Consider the following 19,900-nt stretch of genomic DNA (forward strand, 5'->3'; position numbering starts at 1 on the left):
GGGGGGGGCTGTTGCGCAGGAGAGGGGGAGAGGGGCAGGGTGGCAGGTAGAGGGAGAGAGGGGGGGGGGCCTGTTGCGCAGGAGAGGGGGAGGGGGCTGTTGCGCCAGAGAGGGTGAGGCAGGTAGAGGGAGAGGGGGGAAGAGGGTGCGCAGGTGAGAGGGGGAAGGGGAAGGGTGGCGGGTAGAGGAAGAAAGGGAGGGGGGGGCGGGCTGTTGCGCAGGAGAGGGGGAGAGGGGCAGGGTGGCGGGTAAGGGAGAGAGGGGGGGGGCTGTTGCGCAGGAGAGGGGGAGAGGGGCAGGGTGGTGGGTAAAGGGGGAGAGGGGGGGGGGGGCCTGTTGCGCAGGAGAGGGGGAGAGGGGCAGGGTGGTGGGTAAAGGGGGAGAGGTGGGGGCCTGTTGCGCAGGAGAGGGGGAGGGAGCTGTTGCGCCAGAGAGGGGGAGAGGGGCAGGGTGGTGGGTAAAGGGGGAGAGGGGGGGCCTGTTGCGCAGGAGAGGGGGAGAGGGGCAGGGTGGTGGGTAAAGGGGGAGAGGGGGGGGGCCTGTTGCGCAGGAGAGGAGGAGGGGGCTGTTGTGCCAGAGAGGGGAGAGGGGCAGGGTGGTGGGTAAAGGGGGAGAGGGGGGGGCCTGTTGCGCAGGAGAGGGGGAGGGGGCTGGGTGGTGGGTAAAGGGGGAGAGGGGGGGGCCTGTTGCGCAGGAGAGGGGGAGGGGGCTGTTGCACCAGAGAGGGGGAGAGGGGCAGGGTGGTGGGTAAAGGGGGAGAGGGGGGGGCCTGTTGCGCAGGAGGGAGAGGAGGGAGGGGTTGGAGGGAGGGGCTGCGCAGGAGAGAGGGGGAGAAGCAGGGTGGCGAGTAGTAGAGGGAGAGAAGGGGAGGAGAGGGAGCTGCGTGGAGAGGGAGAGAGCTGGTTGCCAAGGAGAGGAGAGCTGAGAGGAGAAGCTGGTTGCCAAGGAGGAGGGAGAGAGCTGGTTGCCAAGGAGAGGAGAGTTGGGAGGAGAATAGTTGGCCGCCAAACTAGCGCGCTTTTGAGTGTGGTGTGTAAAGGGTGTAGAGAACCGATGGAGGGGAGAGAGAGCCAGAAAGCAAATCCGCCAAACTTAACCTTATCCACCAAAAATAGCATATCCACTAAATTTAGCATATTCGTCAAATTTAGCTTATTGCCTAATTTAGCATATCTGCCACATTTAGCTAAGTGCCAAAAATAGGTTGGACGTGCATCAGGATGATGGAAGATGGAAGAAAAAGAGATGAGTGTGACAAAGGTGGAAAGAGAAGGTGTTTGTAAGAGGGAGGTAGGGGTTTGGTCATAGGGTGGAAAGAGAAGGTGTTTGTAAGAGGGAGGTGGAGAGTTGGACATAGGGTGGAAAGAGAAGGGTTTTGTAAGAGAGAGGAAGGGGGTGGGACATAGGGTGGAAAGAGAAGGGTTTTGTAAGAGAGAGGTAGGGGTTGGAGATAGGGTGGAAAGAGAAGGGTTTTGTAAGAGAGAGGTAGAAGTTGGACATAGGGTGGAAAGAGAAGGGTTTTGTAAGAGAGAGGTAGGGGTTGGACATAGGGTGGAAAGAGAAGGGTTTTGTAAGAGAGAGGTAGAACTTGGACAGAGGGTGGAAAGAGAAGGGTTTTGTAAGAAAAGTTGGACAGAGGGTGGAAAGAGAAGGTGTTTGTAAGAGGGAGGTGGAAGTTGGAGAGAAGGTAGAAGGAGAAGGAGTTTGTAAAACAGGATGAAAAGGGGAGGCCGTAGTTAGAGAGAGAAAGTGACACAGAGTGAAAAAGGGAGGCCGCATTTAAAGGGTGGTCATTTAGAGAGAGATAGTGGCACGGGATGAAAAAAAGGTGGTCACACTTAGAGAGAGAAAGTGGCTCGGGGTGAAAAATGGAGGGCTCACTTAGAGAGAGAAAGTGACACTCGGGTGGAAAGAGAAGGACCCATTTTGAGAGAAAAATTGGCACCAAGGGGAGAGAGGAGGAGCCATGTAGAGAGAGAAAGTGGCACTAGGGGCAGAGAGGAGGACCCTTGTAGAAAGAGAAAGTGGCCCTCACTCAAAGGGAGAAGATGTCACCAGGAAGGAGAAGGACTAGGAGGGTGTTTTCTCATTGATCATGGTACCTCTTGATGCGTGACCCATTCACCGGTGCAGGTAGGAGTTTGCCTTCCAAAGTGGCCAAGTAGACTCCGCCACTTGGGATAAGCTTGGCAATGAAAAATGGACCTGTCCAACCACTCACAAAAATGGACCTGTCCAACCACTCACAAACTTAGGTTTGTGTTTGAGAAACTTACTGGAATACAAGAGTACTAAATCTCCGACTTTGAAATTTCTTTTTCTGAGGTTCCGGTCATGCCAAGCTTTTTGTCGATTCTGCCAAACTTCTTGAGCGAAAACTGCTTCACGTCGATGCTCTGCCAGTGCTTCCAAATCCCACAAGCGTTCCATTGTGCAGGCTTCAAAGTTGTCATTTTTGTCTGGAAGAATCCTGTGAGTGTCAAGATGAAATTCATAAGGCATAACGGCCTCCAGTCCATAGACCAGCTCGAAGGGTGAATACCCAGTACTCGCCTTGTAAGCAGTTCGATAGGCGAATAAAGCAGCTGGAAGTATGTCGTCCCAATCGGCTAAAGAATTTAGGCAAAGTCGATGCACGATCCCGCACATTGTGCGATTTGAGCTCTCAGCTAGACCATTGGCACATGGGTAATAGGGAGATGAAAATTTGTGAACTATTTGTAGTAGGTGAACTAGTGCAGCAATGGTGTCATTTAGGAAGTGAGACCCTCTATCACTCATCAACTCAACAGGACAACCAAACCGAGAGATGATCTGGTCATATAGAAATGTGGCCACTACCTGGGCTGTACAGTTCTTGACTGCCTTGGGCTTCGACCCATTTGGTTCCATAGTCGGTGGCAAGCAGAGCATACTTGTTCCCTCGGCGTGTGGCAGGAGAGATGGGTCCAATGAAATCCAATCCCCAGCGATAGAAGGGAGGCACCGGAGTGAATGGTTTGAGAGGGAGGTACTCACGCCTTGTAGGCTTGGGGCCCGCTCGTTGACATGAATCACATCTGGTCACATGAACATGGCAGTCGCGGAAGAGCTTGGGCCACCAGAACCCTGCTCGCATGATCTTCCGAGCAGTAGCATCTGAGGCCATATGCCCTCCACCTATGCCAGCATGTGCCTCTTTAAGAATGGATTGTGTCTCGTGCGGAAGCACACACCGTCTCAAGATCTGATCCTTCCCGAGCTTGTACAATTGACCTGCAATCAACTTAAAAGGAGCAGCTTGAAGGATCCGTTTGTGTTTCTCTGTTGGAGTTAATCCTGGAGGAAAGCCACCTGTAGACAAGAGGTGTACTATGTTGGCATACCATGGTGGGAAGCAGTCCACCGCAAATAGGCATTCATCAGGTAGTGCCGTTATTCCGAACAAGCCCGCATCGGGTAAGTCATCGGTGATACCACTGGCTGGTTCCCTGGAATGTAACCTGGACAAGTGGTCTGCAGGTTGATGTAGTCTCCCAGCCCTCACCACAATGTCGAATTCAAATTCTTGAAAAAGAAGAATCCATCTGCTTATCCGGCCACCAAGAGTAGGCTTATTCAATAAATACTTAAGAGCTTGATGATCAGTGATGATCACAAACTTGTTGCCCAAGAGGTAGTGACGATACTTGGTCATGGCATAAACCATGCCGAGGCCCTCCCTTTCTGTGGTACTGTAATTGCATTCTGCTCCATTGAGTTGTCGACTTGCGAAGTAGATCGGCAAATCAATCTTGGTATCCTGGTTAGGTTGAGCCAGTATAGCACCTACTGCCCACCCACTAGCATCCACATGGACATGAAAAATTACATCCCAATCGGGCTGCCTGAGGATGGGGGCCTTCACGAGGCGATGCTTCAGATCATCAAAGGCTAGTTGTTGTGGGGTGGCCCAAACAAACGATCGGTCTTGATGTAGGAGTTCTGTCAGTGCAATAGCAATGTCGGCATAGAAACATATGAACCTTCGGTAATATCCTACATGCCCTAAGAAGGACTTCACCTCTTTGGGTGTACGAGGGATGGGCAATGAGATGATCACCTCTACCTTTGCGGGATCCGTGGTCATGCCCTCAGCAGAAACAATATGACCAAGGAGAACACCTCGGAGTGCGAGAAAGAAACATTTGTCAGGGTTCAAACACAAGCGCACTTCTCTGCACTTATCAAAGACCCATCTCAACTTATGTAGATGATCATTTTGTATGGCCGGATCAAGATGGGAGGCCGATTTACCATTAAAAACAGAGAAGTCATCTAGAAATACCTCAAGAAACTTGCCGATATTCTCTTGAAAGAGTTTGGTTACAAGTCGTTGAAAGGTTGCCGGGGCATTACATAGTCCAAAGGGCATCATTCGGTAGGTGTATGTTCCCCATTGAGTGACAAAGGTAGTCTTGGGCTGATCCTGTTCTTTCACTCGGACTTGGTTGTACCCGCTATATCCATCCATGAATGAGTATAAAGCATGTCGTGCCACTGTCTCCAACACTCTATCTGTGAAGGGAAGGGGGAACCTATCACGTCGTGTTGCAGCATTCAAACTCCGATAGTCAACACATATTCTAAGTTTGCCGGTCTCTGTTTTGGGTACAATGACAATTCCGCTGACCCAATCGGAGTAATCCACTGGGTAGATTAATCCTGCTTGCTCCATTTTCTGTATATCTGTTTGGACTGCCTTGCCGTAGTTGGGATTCATGCGGTATGGACCTTTAATCACAGGGTCTGCATCTGGATATAAGTCGATGCTATGCTCCATGAAATCAGCGGGCACCCCCTTCAGATCCTTGTAGGACCAAGCAAAGACATCCACAAATTCTTTAAAAAGGTCGGTGACTGCAGCTAGAAGATAGTCATGTTCCCAGACCCAAGTGGCTAACTTCAAATGCCTGGGTTGGTCCTCACTTCCAATGTTGAGATACCGCCAGTTCCGTGCCTCATCAACAGGGGCAATGCATTGGGATGTTGAGGTACTTGGTTCACCCATTCTCAGTCCTGTATGTGCTGGAGTATCTTCAAGGGGAAAGTCCCCCTCCACTTCTCTCAACCAAGATGGGGGGTAAGTAACTGGGGGGTTCTCAGGCATTGACTGAGATGTAGAATCAGTAGATGTTGCAGATGTTGTATGCCTTCGATGCCTCGGTGACTGTTTCAGCATGCCTCGGTAAGGTAAGCCTTCCACCTCATAAGTGGTTTCCGGAAGGTCTTGAATTGAGGGGTGGTCGGCTTCTGATAAGAAAAGGTCAAGCAAAGTGAGATCGGCCATGTCCTCACCTCTGTATCCGGTATGCACCCTGGGTCCGCCCAAGACCTCAAGCTGTTGGTGGTGATTCTCCTCAAGTTCAGCAATGTCTATGTCACTTTCTTCTAAATCACTATCACCATCAGTCTCGTCTTCATTAGTGTTTCTGTCTTCTCTATGACCATCATTGCACTCAGCAGTACCATGGTTGTACACCCTAGTACCATGGTTGTGCACCGTAATACCATGATTGTACTCTGGAGTACCATTGGTGGGTTGTGCAGTACTAGCCCAGTAGATCCTTCATTGTATCCTATAGTATTGTCAGCATCATTTTGAACAATGTCCTCCATGTCGGCCACTGGACAATCCTCAATGTTTACTGCAGTACCATCATTGTCCTCAGTACGATCTGTGGTGTCCACTATAGTACCCCTAGTGACCATTCTCTTATACATGTGTGATTATTGCAAAGTCCAAAGGGCATCCTTTCGTAAACTAGTTCAGCTAGACCCTGTCGTTCTGGGTGGATTTCTGATACTGCAAGTAGGTGTTCTTCTTGATCTTCTTGTTGGCATAGTTCCACCATGTTGACCGCTAAGGAGCCCAGGGCTCCCATCCAATCCAAAATGACAGCCTCCTCGTCTTCTTGATCAGCCCGATCCAACAAGTAGGTCAAACTTTCAAATCCTTCTAGGGTTGTCTCCTCATTGATATCTTGGTCACCACCCTTGGGCCAGTCCCCACAGGCCCAATGCTCCTCTTCGACTCCGGCTTGTTCTTCAAAATCCTCCTCTCCTAGTTCTATTGGTATGTGCCTTGCCTGCCCTGTGACCATATCTATTTCGAGGGATGTCGATCCCAGGGGCAATCGAACTTCATCAATTGACCAATCCTAAATGGCTTTTGAAGACCGCAACCATGGCCTACCAAGAAGTAGAGGGTAAGTTTGTTCATTTTCGGTCATATCAAGGAGACCAAAATTGGAGAGAAAAGTTACTCTGCCAATCTTCATGTGAACACCTTTGACTGCACCCATTGGTTTTACTCTGCGTTGATCAGCCATGCGTACCTGAAAGTGAACATCACTTGTCAACTTCAACCCTAGTTTTTGGAGTGTACCTTTCGGCATAATGTTCATAGCCGCCCCACCATCGAGGAAGACGTCCTTAAGTTCCACTCCATGGATCTCCACGGTGAGCTTGGGACTTTGTTCACAAGTGAGGGCAGCGTAGGCAGAGAAGTGGTCCGGTGCAGACCCATGCTGAGCCGGTAATGTCTCTGGTGTTGGCCCACTCGGAGTAGATCCCTTGTGTCGACCTCCTGGGAGGCGATTCAGAAATGTAATAGTCTGATGCTTGATTTGGGGGGACAATAGACAAAGTTGTCGTAGAGTAAGGTTGGGTTTGAAACTCATAAGATCTTCAAACAGGGAGTAGTGGTGGACACTAGCATTAGCCTTCTGCAACCTCATCCTCCTAGCCTCTGGCCGAGGGTCGAAGCTTACACGAGGATGTGGATGTAGGTCTGAACTGTGAGTCATTGCCTCCAGTGGTTTCTCTTCCATTACTCCTTTCCCTTTTTCCTGGGCAGGACTAGGTCTTGTCCCCATAGCCTCTTCTCTGTTGAGTGCTGTTGGGGACAAAGTGGGAGGACCTACTCGTGCCTCCTTATCCCGATACTGCCCGAGGGTTGTCACTTTTGTTGCAAACCTCACAGTTCTGGACTTGCGGGATGGAAGCTGAGGTGTGCTACCTTCATCTTCAGAACTTGTTTGAAGATCTCTCGTGACACCCTTTACTACCTCCTGATACCTCAAAGGCATAGAGTGATCACCCGAGGATGAGGCACTCCTAGAGTTAGTGGTTGACCTTAATGGCTGTGGGCCATTCGAGTTTGTTTATGAATCACTATCAGAAGCCAGCATGGGTGGTCTATTCCTGGGCGTACTGTGTACCTTGGAGGAGGAGAATGACCTCGGTGGGGGAACACTTGTCGAACTCATTGGTGCTGAGGTCTCCGGTGCTGACTCTGAGTCACCCTTACATTTGTCACCTTTTGTATGTGACCGTGTCACAGCGCCCAACACTGCGCCAGTCAAATGGGGATTGTTGCCCTCCCCCGCCACTACTACATCAACCATATTCACTTGGGATGCGGGTTCCACTCTTCTATTGGGACAATCTCTAGTGTAGTGGTCGTTTGTGTTGCACTGTGTACAAGAGGGTGCCCCGAACGGCTGTGTACAATCATCTTGGTAGTGGCCATACTCGCCACATCTGTAACACATGATGGGTCTTCTAAAGTTTGTACCTCTGCCTGCACCTCCGCGTCCACCTCTGAAACCACCCCTTCGACCGCGTTGATAAGAGGGTCCATAGCCACCTCCTGACATAGGTGGTTGGTACGGGGCATAGTATGGTTGAGGATAGAAATAAGGGGAACCAATTGAATTGGGGGCAGGAGCTTGGAGCAAAGGGGGAGTCGGAAGCAATGGAGGTGGCATGACAGGAGGAGGAGGTGGCTCAGATGCTCGTGCAAGAGAGGGAGCAGGAGATACTTCTGCTGGACCAGAAGTTATGGGTACCGTTCTGTTGACTGCAGCAACTACAGGTTCCCCCGAGGGATACTCTGGAAGAAGCTTCCTTAATCCTTTGAGGTACCTACACTCAGAGGCATCATGTCCATGGATCTCACAAAATGTACAAAATGAGGTAGAAGTAGGTACCTTTCGCTTGGAGGGGCACTCCCAGTAACCATGGTTAGAACCCTTGCATTCGGTGCACCAAAGGCCACTTCGAATTTGGGCCTCAAAGGACGATTGGCCATCCACCTTTATTCTATCTTTCAGGCCTTCTTTGATTTCTTCTAACTCCTTCTTGAGTTGCTGCCATGCGGATGATCCCTCCTCTCTTGGGAGTTGGGTGGTCGTATTCGTTGATGAGGCAAAGCTTAACTGTGACCGTTCCATCTTGACAGCTTCTTTTAGGAAGTCTTGAAGTGAGGCATGTTCAGGGAGTTTATCCACCAACCTTATAGCAATGGAAGGAGGTAATGCTTTCAAAAACCATCCCTTCATGACAGCATCATTAGGTGGCACTGACATCTTTGCCGCCAAGACCCTCATCCTTGTGTACATCTCAGAGATGCTTTCTCCAGGCTTCATGGTGTCAGTGGATAACTCTTGGACAATCATGTGTTCGAATTTTTCCAACTTGAAAGTACGTAAGAATTCCTCCTTTAGGTTTGTCCACGTCTGGAAGTGGTCCGGAGGAAATTGCCTGTACCATACATCCGTGGCATCCTCCAATGACGAGGGAAAGATGTGAAGGAACGCATGCTCATTCTCCACACCTTTAGCTCTACATGGTGTGAGGAACTTCCTCACATGAGCTTCCGCATCCTCATGGAGGTGGCCTTTGAACTTTTGAGTCTTCACGTGGACCTTGTTGAGTAGCTCAAGAAGTCTAGCTCTGTCTGGGGGACTGAGAACGGCCATCCCCACCCGAGAGGTTGGAGAAGATGCAAGAGTTGGAGGGAGTCCCGATGGGGCTGTAATGAGTGTTGGTGTTCCCAAGGAGGAGAGCACCCCGACAACTCCTCCTGTGGAGGACCACAATGGGGAAGTCACTACTGATGTAAGTCATAGAGGAAGTGTACCCAGATGGTAGCGCGTAAGTGGAGGGTCTCGGTGTTGCAGAGGGAAAGGGTGAGAACATGGAAGATGTGGGGGTGAAAGAGGATGGGAGAGCATTTGGGAAAGAGAGGGACGGAGCTGAAGTCATGGATGAGTAGGCAGAAGGGAAGGAAGGAGGTGGTGGAAAAGGCAACACCGGTGTGGATGGAAAGGGAGATGAAACCATCATGGCAGGTAAAGGCATGGCTGGAGCAAAAGTATCCCCCAATGGGATAGATGTAGAAGAAGGATTAGCTAGGAGCCCAGAGCTATGCATAACAGATGAGGTAGCAGCTTGTCCACAAGAGGTCGAGGCGGAAGTAGATGGAGTCACCACTCCGGTAGAAGAGGTGGTTGATGAAGACTCGTTGCAGGAGGAGGAGAGGGGCTGCCTTGACCTTGATGAGTCCTTGAGGAGCCCTCGTCCTTAGTACCCTCTTCTTTCACCTGTTCTCCGCTTTGCACTTCTTCTTCTCCGGAGTCTAGATCAGACCACCAAGGTTCCTGTTGATCCAAGTCAATGAGAGTGTCGATGAAGTTACTTGCTCTGGCTACTGCTCCAGTGGGCTCACTTTGTGCTCGAGTTGAGGGCTTCGCAAACTTACGTCACACGTAATGCTTCTTGTACCTAGTTTGGTCTGCCGGAAGTCTTTTCTCCACTCTCCTCAAGTACCTCCTAGTTCTCTCACTAGCTCCTTCAAAGGTTTCAGAACTACTCGGCATAAGACCTCTCTCTAGGACCCTAGATCACCACTTCACTCGTGCTACTCAATACCAACAGTGTCCCACCGTGATCGCCATAAATTGTTTGAGGGGAGGGGTTCCTATCCTTCCGGAGGTGTTACCGGAGGCCAAAGGCCACTAGCGTGAGAAGCATGAGTTTTGCAATGCTCTAATGCAATGAATCGCACAGAGCGCACCGTGCAGTAGTGTGCGAGTGTCGTATGCTATACTACAGTGAACGACGACGTACGAGTGCACTATGCTAAATGACAATCACTGTGCGAGTGTCGTATGCTATACTGCAGTGAACGACGACGTACGAATGCACTATGCTAAATGACAATCATCGGTGAACTTCACAACATAAGCAAAATAAGAAAATCCTACACTGGTGAACAATCCCCATATTGGGAAGAGACAAGAGAGATGAGAAAGTGACCGAGTTGGCCAAAGTACATATCACTGGACATGTCCCCAGGTCACAAGTCGCAAGTCACAAGAATACACAGGTCTATCCCCATCGTAGATAGAGGGTACACACAAGTCTCTCCACATTCTCTCCTTGGCGAGCTCGTAGCTCTAGCCTCTATCTCTCCTCACTCTCCTCTCTGTCGCTCCCGTGCCGAATGCCGAATGCCCCTTTTTCTCTCTCTCCCTTCTCCTTCATCCTCATCCCCTGCCTTGGAGGGTCCCTTCTTCGCTGAGAATCCCCCCCTTTCTTCCCATTGGTCATCCTCTTATCTCCTTAGCTGTTGAGGATAGCCGTTGCGCCGCTGGCTCTCTTGATGGCTTCGGCGACTTCCTGACTCCCTGACTCGCCAGCTTGATGGTGTAAATTCTCCATGTGCAGGTGAGCTGGTTCACCACACCTCTTGATGGCTTCGGCGACTTCCTGACTCCTTGACTCGCCAGCCTGATGGTGTAAATTCTCCATGTGCAGGTGAGCTGGTTCACCACACCTCTTGATGGCTTCGGCGACTTCCTGACTCCCTGACTCGCCAGCCTGATGGTGTAAATTCTCCATGTGCAGGTGAGCTGGTTCACCGCACCACTGAACCACTGTGTAAATATAAATACTCTTGACTGCTCCATGTGCTAAGCTCACTCTCCATGTGCGCAGCTCTTGATGAGATCACTTTGGACACGATACTCCTGGTTGACCTGTGGTTGACATGTGTCGACCTGTGGTTGACAGCCTCGGATAGTACTCCTGGATGAACCCGTGTGATCGCGTGGCTAACTTGTGTTGACACATGGTCAACAGATGTCGTCATGTGGTCAACGCCTGTCGACAGGTGGTCGTGTGATAAGGTAACAAAGATGGACTCGAAAAGCGGGAGAAAAGCCACAAACACCTGTTTGGTACACAGTTGGCTAGCTATTCAACAGTTTTATGAAGCCGCAATGCCTTCGAGACAAACCAAGAGAACTACAGTATAAAGGGATGATAATCATGATGTGGCTGGTAAAAGTTCATGTCCCATCTGAGCTTCGAGATTCTGGTAATCAAGTATTGAATGAAAAGAATACAATTCTAAATGTCCAAATTTGCAATGTGCATACTACTATTGAGCCAAAGCTTGGCCTGTGCCTATAGCAGAATGTACGCCACCAAGGTAAGGGATAGGAAGCACACACAAAAGGGAGGTCATTCTGAGCACCGAACGGAAGTGCAGAAGGCTACAAAGCGATATGACAACCAAGAGGTACATATCTCGAGAGTCAATTTTTATGAAGGGTAAAAGCACTTTTGGAGCCTTTCGCTTTTCACAAATTTGGAGACTTGCAAATTTGGATGAAGGTGAAGATGCCAAGTGGCGTCATGCAAGGCTGCCAAGTGGCTTCATGAGGGTTGAGAAAATCCAAAACCTTCTATAGGCTGCCTTGCGTAAAGAAAAACACCCAGTTTCTTAGAATTTGTGCAGAGCGCAAAATTTATGATCTTTTCTGCACTATGCAAATTCTCCTTGTTAAAGTAGGTGAGACAGGTTGTATTGTTGTTGTCTTGCTGTCAGAGCGCTCTCTTTGGTAGTAAATGACATTGTTTTTTTGTTGGTGGCTTGTAGAAGGAGACCTATGTGCCATTCAATGTTTGTTCTTCATACTCTTTAGTTATGATTTCTTACCTGTACAGGTTGTACGCTGGGGACGTTCAATATATCTGAACATTCAGAAGTTCATTCAGTTCCAGTTAACTGTAAATATTGCGGCACTGGGATTGAATTTTGTAGCAGCTGTGTCAGAAGGTGATGTACCTTTATCTACAGTGCAGGTGTGTCAGTTTTCTTCATTATTGCTACTTCATTTAGCATTGGAAATACTTAAAAAGGAACTCCAAATTCAGCACTTAGATTCTTATCTGTATACAAAGTTCTGATAACGGACTTGCTAAGCACACAAGTTTATTAAAAGCCTTTGATACAGTTCAATGGGATTTCATCTCGCAAACAATGCGTTCTTTGGGGTTTCGAACAAAAATGCAGCAGATTATTTACTGGCTTTACAGGGACAACAATGCATCTTGCATTCTTTCTGGAGATCTCTCTGATGAATGGACTCTTCGTTGTTCGGTCCGTCAGGGATGTCCACTTAGTGCTTTATTGTATGCCATTGCTACTCATCCTATGCTGCAATATATTGATCATCTCGTGGCTACAGTCTCCCTTCATGGTTTGGAATTGGATGCAAATCGCAGCATGGTTGCTCAAGCCTATGCTGATGATTCTTTCTTTACCCCTAAGAACATGCAGAATGATCTTTCTGCTTTGATGCAGGCTCTCTCGGTTTATGGTTTGGCGGCTGGTCTTCATGTAAATTTCCAAAAGTCCAAGCTGCTCCCATTGCATTATAAAGACTGGCATAGTCTTCTGTGGCTGGGGGAAATCATTCCACCCACTCAGATTGTTCGTCACCTTGGTTACCCTTTTGTATGGGGTCTCACTCGTCGTCAACAAACTAATTGGGGGATGGTCAAGCTTCGGAAAAAGCTAGAATATTGAAAATTGGCAACCTGGCCTTTGCATGTTTGGCTTCGGATAGTGCAGTCCATTATTCTGGGATATATTCAAATTTATTTGCCTTTGATTCTATTCACCAAAGCAGATCTTGCTTCTTTCATGTCTGCCATTATGGAAATCTTATGGCGTTCCAAACATGGCAGAAAAAGTATCAGACTACTTTTAGTGCATCAACTTTGTTCTCCTAAGATGCATGGTGGTTTGAACATCACGAATATCCAGGTGCACATCCTTGCTCAAGGGGAAAAATGTTGCTACAATTTCTGCAAGGTGATCAGCCTTGGGCTCTTATGATTAGATCTCTGGTTACACATATCAATATTTCTGCTTTTGGTCACTGGCAAATCAATTATTGGGATTTCTTATTTGGTCGCATCAATGGCACTTTGCCTGGCTGCCCTTTGGTCTCCATTTTGCTTCTTGATTAGAAGCACGTCCTCTCTCATCTGGAATGGCATGGTCGACAGTCTTTGTTGGGTAATTGTTTGCGAGCTGAAAGCATTCACTGGTCGACAATTTTTCAGTCTCCAATGGCTTTACAGAAACCTCACCGTTCCTACTTTGTTTCTTTTAAGGGCATCACTTCTATTGCTGATGTTATTCATGATGATGGCTCTGTGCTACCTTTTTCTCTGGCAGCTACACGGTATGGCTTGGGCTCTCATTATCGTGCTTTGTGGCAACAAATTGCTTATATGCTTTCACCTTTTGTTCTGATTCCTCCTTTGGAACTTCAGGATAGGTTGCAGGATTGGACTTTGACTTCCCCTCTTCTCACCCTTTGAGGCTATCTCAGAGTACGGTGTCTGCATTGTATAAAATCCTTTTGCCTCAACCTTGGTTTTTAGAGAAAGGCAATTCTATATGGTGAATGCATCACCCAGCCAAGTGGTGGAGAAAGAGATTACAACAGCTTTGGGCCTACAAAGCTCCTCTTCGGCAACAGGTTTTCTTCTAGTGAGTGCTTCTGGGCATTTTTCCATCTGGAGAGATGTTGGCTCGTAGACACATTGCTCCTGCTCGTTGTCATAGATGTTTGAGTTCTCAGGAGACTGTGCCTCATTTATTTTGGTTTTGTCCATGTTTTCGTGAGTTCATTAATCTTCTTCGGTAGTGCCTACGAGCAAGATTCCCAACTATTCCTTTTGGAAAGTCTTTCTGGCTCTTTGGTTTTTATCCACCCAGACCGGAGTTTCATCTTTTCTTTGTTTGGGTGCACTTTGGACTTTATGGACACACAGGAACTGTAAAGTCTTTGGTGATCCTATATTTTCCTTGTTTGGCTTTTTTAAGTGTTCTCTACATCAATCCTTCTTTGATTGCTTGCAAACGCGCTACATAGATCATGATGTATATCTAGCATACATTGAGATTTTCAGCTGATGTAATTTCGGCTACCTCATTTTGAGGTGGCTACTCTTGTAATATAATCAATCAAAAGATTTCACTATTAAAAGAATGTGTGTGTGTGTGTGTGTGTCTTTTCCTCAGGCCACTGCCTCTTATGCATTGGGAATGCATCATAGGTTGATATGGAAGAAAATTGCTGATCTCTTGCATCCTTTTCTACCTATTCCTCCTATGGCTGACACAGACAGGCTTATGGATTGGCAATTGTACCCCTCTGCTACATGCTCTCATCCTATTCCTCTGCCTGTTTTGACCTCCATCAAAGTCTACAAGCTTCTTCAGCCTGCCCCATGGATTCATCAATATGCTAATACTCTGTGGCATATCAAGCAGCCCCTTTCATGGTGGCGGAAGAATCTCCGAATATTATGGAGGTGTAAAATGCCTTTGAAACAAAGACTTTTTCTTTGGAGATGCATGACCGGCACATTGTCAGTGGGAATCACACTTGCCAAACGTCACATTGCACCACCCACATGCTTACGGTGTCATGCTCCTTCAGAAACTGTCTCTCATTTGCTTTGGCACTGCCCGTCTACGCGGAACCTCCTTGGGAAAATTTCAGATCATCTTCGCCTCCGTTTCCCGAGTCACATATTTGGGAAACATTTTTGGTTATTTGGCAGATTTAGGAGGTCTTTATCTCAATACTCACTCTTTCTCTCATGGGTGAGATATTGGGCTCTTTGGACAATCTGGGAAGAGCATAATTTGGCATACTTGGGCCGCCAGTTTCACAAGTCATATGAATCTTTTAGAGCCTCATTGCGGCAATCTTTATATGATGCCTGCCATGAGGGTGATATACATGCTTCTTGCATTGAGCTTTTCTTTTTATGCTTCTGATCTTTGGGATACTCTCCATCTTGGAGACTTTCTCTCTTGTAAAGTTATGACAATATAAATACAATGCACTGGATTTTACCCCAAAAAAAAAAGTGTGTGTTAATGCAACCCCATCTCAAAGGCATGGGTTAATGCAGTCAAGAAGGGTCTTCCCCTTTGTGAAGAAGATGATATTATCAGGGAATTGCTGAGGGTCAGCAAGACCCTGTGGCAATGGCAGAGGCTTGAGGCCTCCTGTTCTTTTCGAGGACCGATCATCTCTTGTATATATTTTCATGCGTGCTTCTCTTAAATGTTTTTCCTATAATATACAGGGCCTCTGCAACCAGAATAAATGGAGGCTTCTATGGCATTATATAAATACAACTCATCCGGATGTTGTGTGTCTGCAAGAGCATAATCAGCATTTTTTTGCTGGACAGCATGGGTTTTTTTCTGGATATGATATATTTTATTCATGATCTGAACAATTCTCTGGGCTGTGCATTTTAGCCAGACATGATCTGCAACCCTGGATAGCATATAATGATCTTGGTGGACGATGGATGATTATCCAATGTATGATTAATGGAGAGATTTTTGAAATAGGATCTTTGTATGCCTCTCAAAATTCAGCTTCCAGAGCTCAAATGTGGAACTCCATCAAGCAATATCCTTGGTCTTCAAATGCACTACTTTGTGGTGATTTCAACAATTCTCCTCACTGGAAGGACAATACCACACATAAATCCCATATGCTGCCCTCTGAAATCCAGCAATGGGAACATATGACATCATCACTTCAATTTGCAGATTTATGGACAGCAACTCACCCATCAGTTATGGGATTTACATATCATCATAATGTTTTTACAGAATATTGGGCCAGGCTTGATAGATATTATCTCATTCATGCTCAGCAATATGATGAATATACATGTCAAATGTGGACTGATTATTCACAACAATTATCTGATCATACTCCACTATGGCTCATCCTTTCTTTTGGTATGCCTCTGGATGACTTGCAGCTCTCTTCAGTCAAAAATTTACAGGTCAATCAATTATATCTCTCTCATGAAAAATTCCAGCATATGATCAGATTGGCTTGCAGGCCATTGCTTTCCCATGCTCAGGAGGATCTGGACTTTGCTTGGACCTCTTTCATACATCGTATTCAAAATGTCATTAAGGAATATGGAAGATGGTACATGGCAAAAACCAGACAGCATATCCAGTGGGCAAAATCATACAAGCAGTATTTGGTACAGATTAGTCATCAAAGATCTCTATCTGCTTCTGAGCAGCATTTATTGTCTTGTGCTTCCTCCGTAATTGATGCCAATGATAAACGCAAGCTGTCCAAATGGCAGATCAGGGCCAGAGCTAAACCTATGCTAGATAAGGTCTGTTCCTCGAAATCTTTTTTTCGGAATTTACATGCACATAGACAAAGCCAATCTATCATGAGGGTCAGGAAACCAGACGGCCTTTGGAACCAGACTCTATCTCAGCTAGAAAAACAATGTTTGGATCATTTTCAGCTTCTCTTTTCTCAGCCATCTTCTTCTACACCTCATGTTATTTCAGCTCGTAACAGATTTACTGAGCTTGTTTCTCCTATTGTCTCCTTGCAAAAAGCCTCAATGCTGGAAATGTCTTTTTTAGATGTTGAATTGGATGAAGCTCTTAGGCATTTGGGTAAACATAAATCCGCTGGCTGGGATGGTCTGACGGTTGACTTTTTTGAAGCCTTTTGGCCTGAATTGAAGGGTCCAATTCTGCAGTTTATAAATGTAGCCTGGCAGCATCAACATCTTCCCTGAGCTTGGAAGCATGGTCTGGTTAAGCTTGTGCCCAAAAAACCTCTATGTGAGACTATGGATGACTGGAGGCCCATCACTTTGATGCCGGTTATATACAAACTGATTGCCAAAATGTTGGTACATCGGATAAAGGATATCCTTCATGAAGGACTTCATCCCAGGCAATATGGTTTTGTTCCAAGACGGCACATACATGACAATATCTCTAACACTATCATCGCAATGGAATATGCAAAATATTCAGATCAAGATGTGTTGGTCATGCAGGTGGATGTGGTGAAGGCATTTGATACAGTACAGTGGGATTATGTTTCTCAAATCATGTTAAAACTTGGTTTTGGGCCGAAGCTAGTTAATGTCATATATTGGCTTTACTCAGATTTCACTGCACAATGCTTTATAGGGAATCATTTGTCTGAGTCTTGGACTCTCGAACGTTCAGTTCGACAGGGATGCCCTCTCAGTGCTTTGCTTTATGCCATCGCTTCACATCCTTTGCTTCTTTATATGGATCACATGGTTGATACTGGACAGCTAGAGGGGCTTCAGATTTCTGGTTTACGACCCTTCATTGCACAGGCCTATGCAGATGATTCATTCTTCATGCCAAAGAATAGTCCTTTGGAGATTCGCCTCTTGATGGATACCCTTTCAGATTTTGGGTTAGCAGCTGGTCTTAAAATTAATTTTCAGAAATCAAAATTCTTGCCTCTCAAGCATTGTGACTGGCATGCTATCTTGTGGCCAGGCCAGATTATTTATCCGAAAAACATAGTAAGACATTTGGGCTATCCCAATGGCTGGAAAATCAGCAATAAGCAACAAATGTTGTGGGTGGCAAACAAAATTTAGAACAAATTAGAATATTGGAAGATCTCCACTTGGCCTCTGCATGTACGGCTTCGAATTGTCCAGTCTATTGTTCTATCTTATGTCCAGTTCTACCTTCCTCTATTACATTGGTCATCTCGAGATCTCACTTCCTTTATGTCTCAAGCCATGGAGATTTTTTGGAAAACTAAGCTTCATAAAAAAGCTTTACGGCTGCTCAAAATGGACTTGCTTGCTCACCAAGAATGCATGGTGGTTTGAATATAATAAACATCAAATTTCATGTGTTGGCAAGAAAGATCACTATGCTCAAGACATTTTTTGAACAAGAGCAGCCTTGGTCTATCATGTTGGAAATTTTGTGTGGACAGATGAGCACAAATGCTTATGGACATTGGCTAGTTGATCCATCGGAAGTAGTACTTGGCAAATTGCAAGGTAAAATCCCTGGTTGTCCATTTTCTAATTCCTTGATTCAGGACCGGAAGCAAGTACTCTCTCACATCAAATGGTCTCCCCATCCTGCTTCTATAGCTTCCTCACTCAGAATGGAAAGTATTCATTGGAGTGCTGTGTTTTCCTCTCCCCTTGCTGTTCAACAACCCATCAGAGCTTACAATCTTATGAAAATGGGTATCCGGTTCATTGATGACGTGGTAGATATGCAAGGAAATATTCTCACTTTTCCAGTAGCATGTCGACAATACAATCTGGGGATGCATTGGTATTCTTCCAATAGGGGTGAAATTGGCTCAAAGAAGGATAGCTTCACCTCTTTGTCCAAGATGTCACCTTACATCTGAGAGTATTCCGCATTTACTGTGGTTTTGTTCATATATATTTTTTTTTTCCATGAAAAAGACTTCTATTAAGTAAGAACAAAAACCCGCGAGAGCAAGCTCAAAGCGGAATACATCATGAAATCATGAGGATAATAAAAAACCCCCTCAGAGTGAGGTGGAAAGAAACCAAGGCTGAGGCTGAAAGTGCCATCTCAACCCTGTAGTAGATTCAGAGAAGAAAGGAGAATCCTTCCATTCCCTGAAGAAAGAAGCCCTCCTAGCTGAGGCTGCACGGGAGTCCCCCTGCATACCCGTCCATACGGCCATCAGAGTGTGTACGATGTCTGTCCAGATACTAGCCAATGTGTGCGAGGGATGAACCTGAGTACCCTCCATAGCCTCTGTGCATCTGGATCTCCAGATATGCCAAGCTGCTATGCTCGCTATAATCTCCCAAGAAGTATCCACAGAGGCATGTACAGCTGTAAAAGGACGGTGTGTAACCACATCCAACGAGCAGAGCTCAACCCGATGATGTCGAACTGAAATGGCCCGGGAGGAGTCAAGTCCCTCATAGAAAACCTGAGGTCCTGTAAGAGAAAGCCAAGCCACCGAGCCCCAAGTCATAAAGAGTGGGGAATGGGCAAAGTGACTGAAGATCCTGGCTATCCCCATCCAAATCAATCTCGCCTGTCTGCAATCCCATAAGCAATGCTGAATAGACTCCGAAGCAGAAAGGCAACGAGGGCAAGTAGGGTCGGCTCCGAATCTGGACCTCCAAAGGTTCACTGCAATCCCTCCATGAATAGAAAGCCAAAAGAAGATAGTGATCTTTCTATTCCTGTGGGATTTCCAGAGCCTCCTCCAGAAGTACCTCTGCTGATCCGCAGTAATACCAAAAGTCTCCCAATGAGGAACTCTGGAGGGTCTCCAACCTCTACTACTGAGCTGAAATCTCCTGGCATTACTGACCGTGTAACGAAAGAAGGGGATGGTCTTCTCTCGATGCCCCGCGTCAATCCACTCCCACTCTCCGGGGTCCCACTGTAAATACCTGATGGGAACTCCTCCATAGAGCCAAAGTCTCCAAGACCCGGTGGAGAGTAACTGGGGGTCAGGGTCTAAGAACCACTCTGAATCTGATCCCTGCATCAAAAGGCCTACGACCCTGATAGGCTGAAAAGCAGACTCAAGCAATATATCATCTGTAGATCTGAGCAATCTGCCACCATCCTGGACACTGAAAACCAAAGCATCCTCCTGTGCACCTCGGAAGGCTAAGACCTGAAGTGGAACCCCGCCTCTCGAGAAAGTACCTGCCCAAGTGGAGGTAGTGAGAGGCATATCATCTGTGTCTATCCAAGCCTCTGGAAGGGCTGACTCAATCTGCAAGATCCTCCCTGCACTCCCTCTGAGATGTCCTATCAACCCTGACTTGGTTTCCTCTGGAAGCCTACGGAAGGCTTTCCAAGATCCCAAAGAAGAAGCAGGTCCCCTCTTTTGTTCATATTCCAGAGACCTTCTAG

General features: G+C 47.0%; 1 protein-coding gene across 5 annotated transcripts in view; it reads left to right on the forward strand.

Moving 5' to 3' along the window:
• Positions 1-19,900, forward strand: part of LOC147901563 (calcium-transporting ATPase 5, plasma membrane-type-like) — a 399,091-nt gene that overhangs the window by 350,904 nt on the left and 28,287 nt on the right. For all 5 annotated transcript variants that reach the window (XM_087374321.1, XM_087374325.1, XM_087374323.1 and 2 more), the window contains one exon: positions 11,818-11,955. In XM_087374321.1, coding sequence (XP_087230447.1) covers positions 11,818-11,955 — 138 coding nt within the window. The remainder of the gene's footprint in view (positions 1-11,817; positions 11,956-19,900) is intronic.

This window comes from Dipteris shenzhenensis, chromosome 5 (genome assembly GCF_047967505.1).
Source record: "Dipteris shenzhenensis isolate YYH24624 ecotype China chromosome 5, Dip_SZ_1.0, whole genome shotgun sequence".
Taxonomy (NCBI): Eukaryota; Viridiplantae; Streptophyta; class Polypodiopsida; order Gleicheniales; family Dipteridaceae; genus Dipteris; species Dipteris shenzhenensis.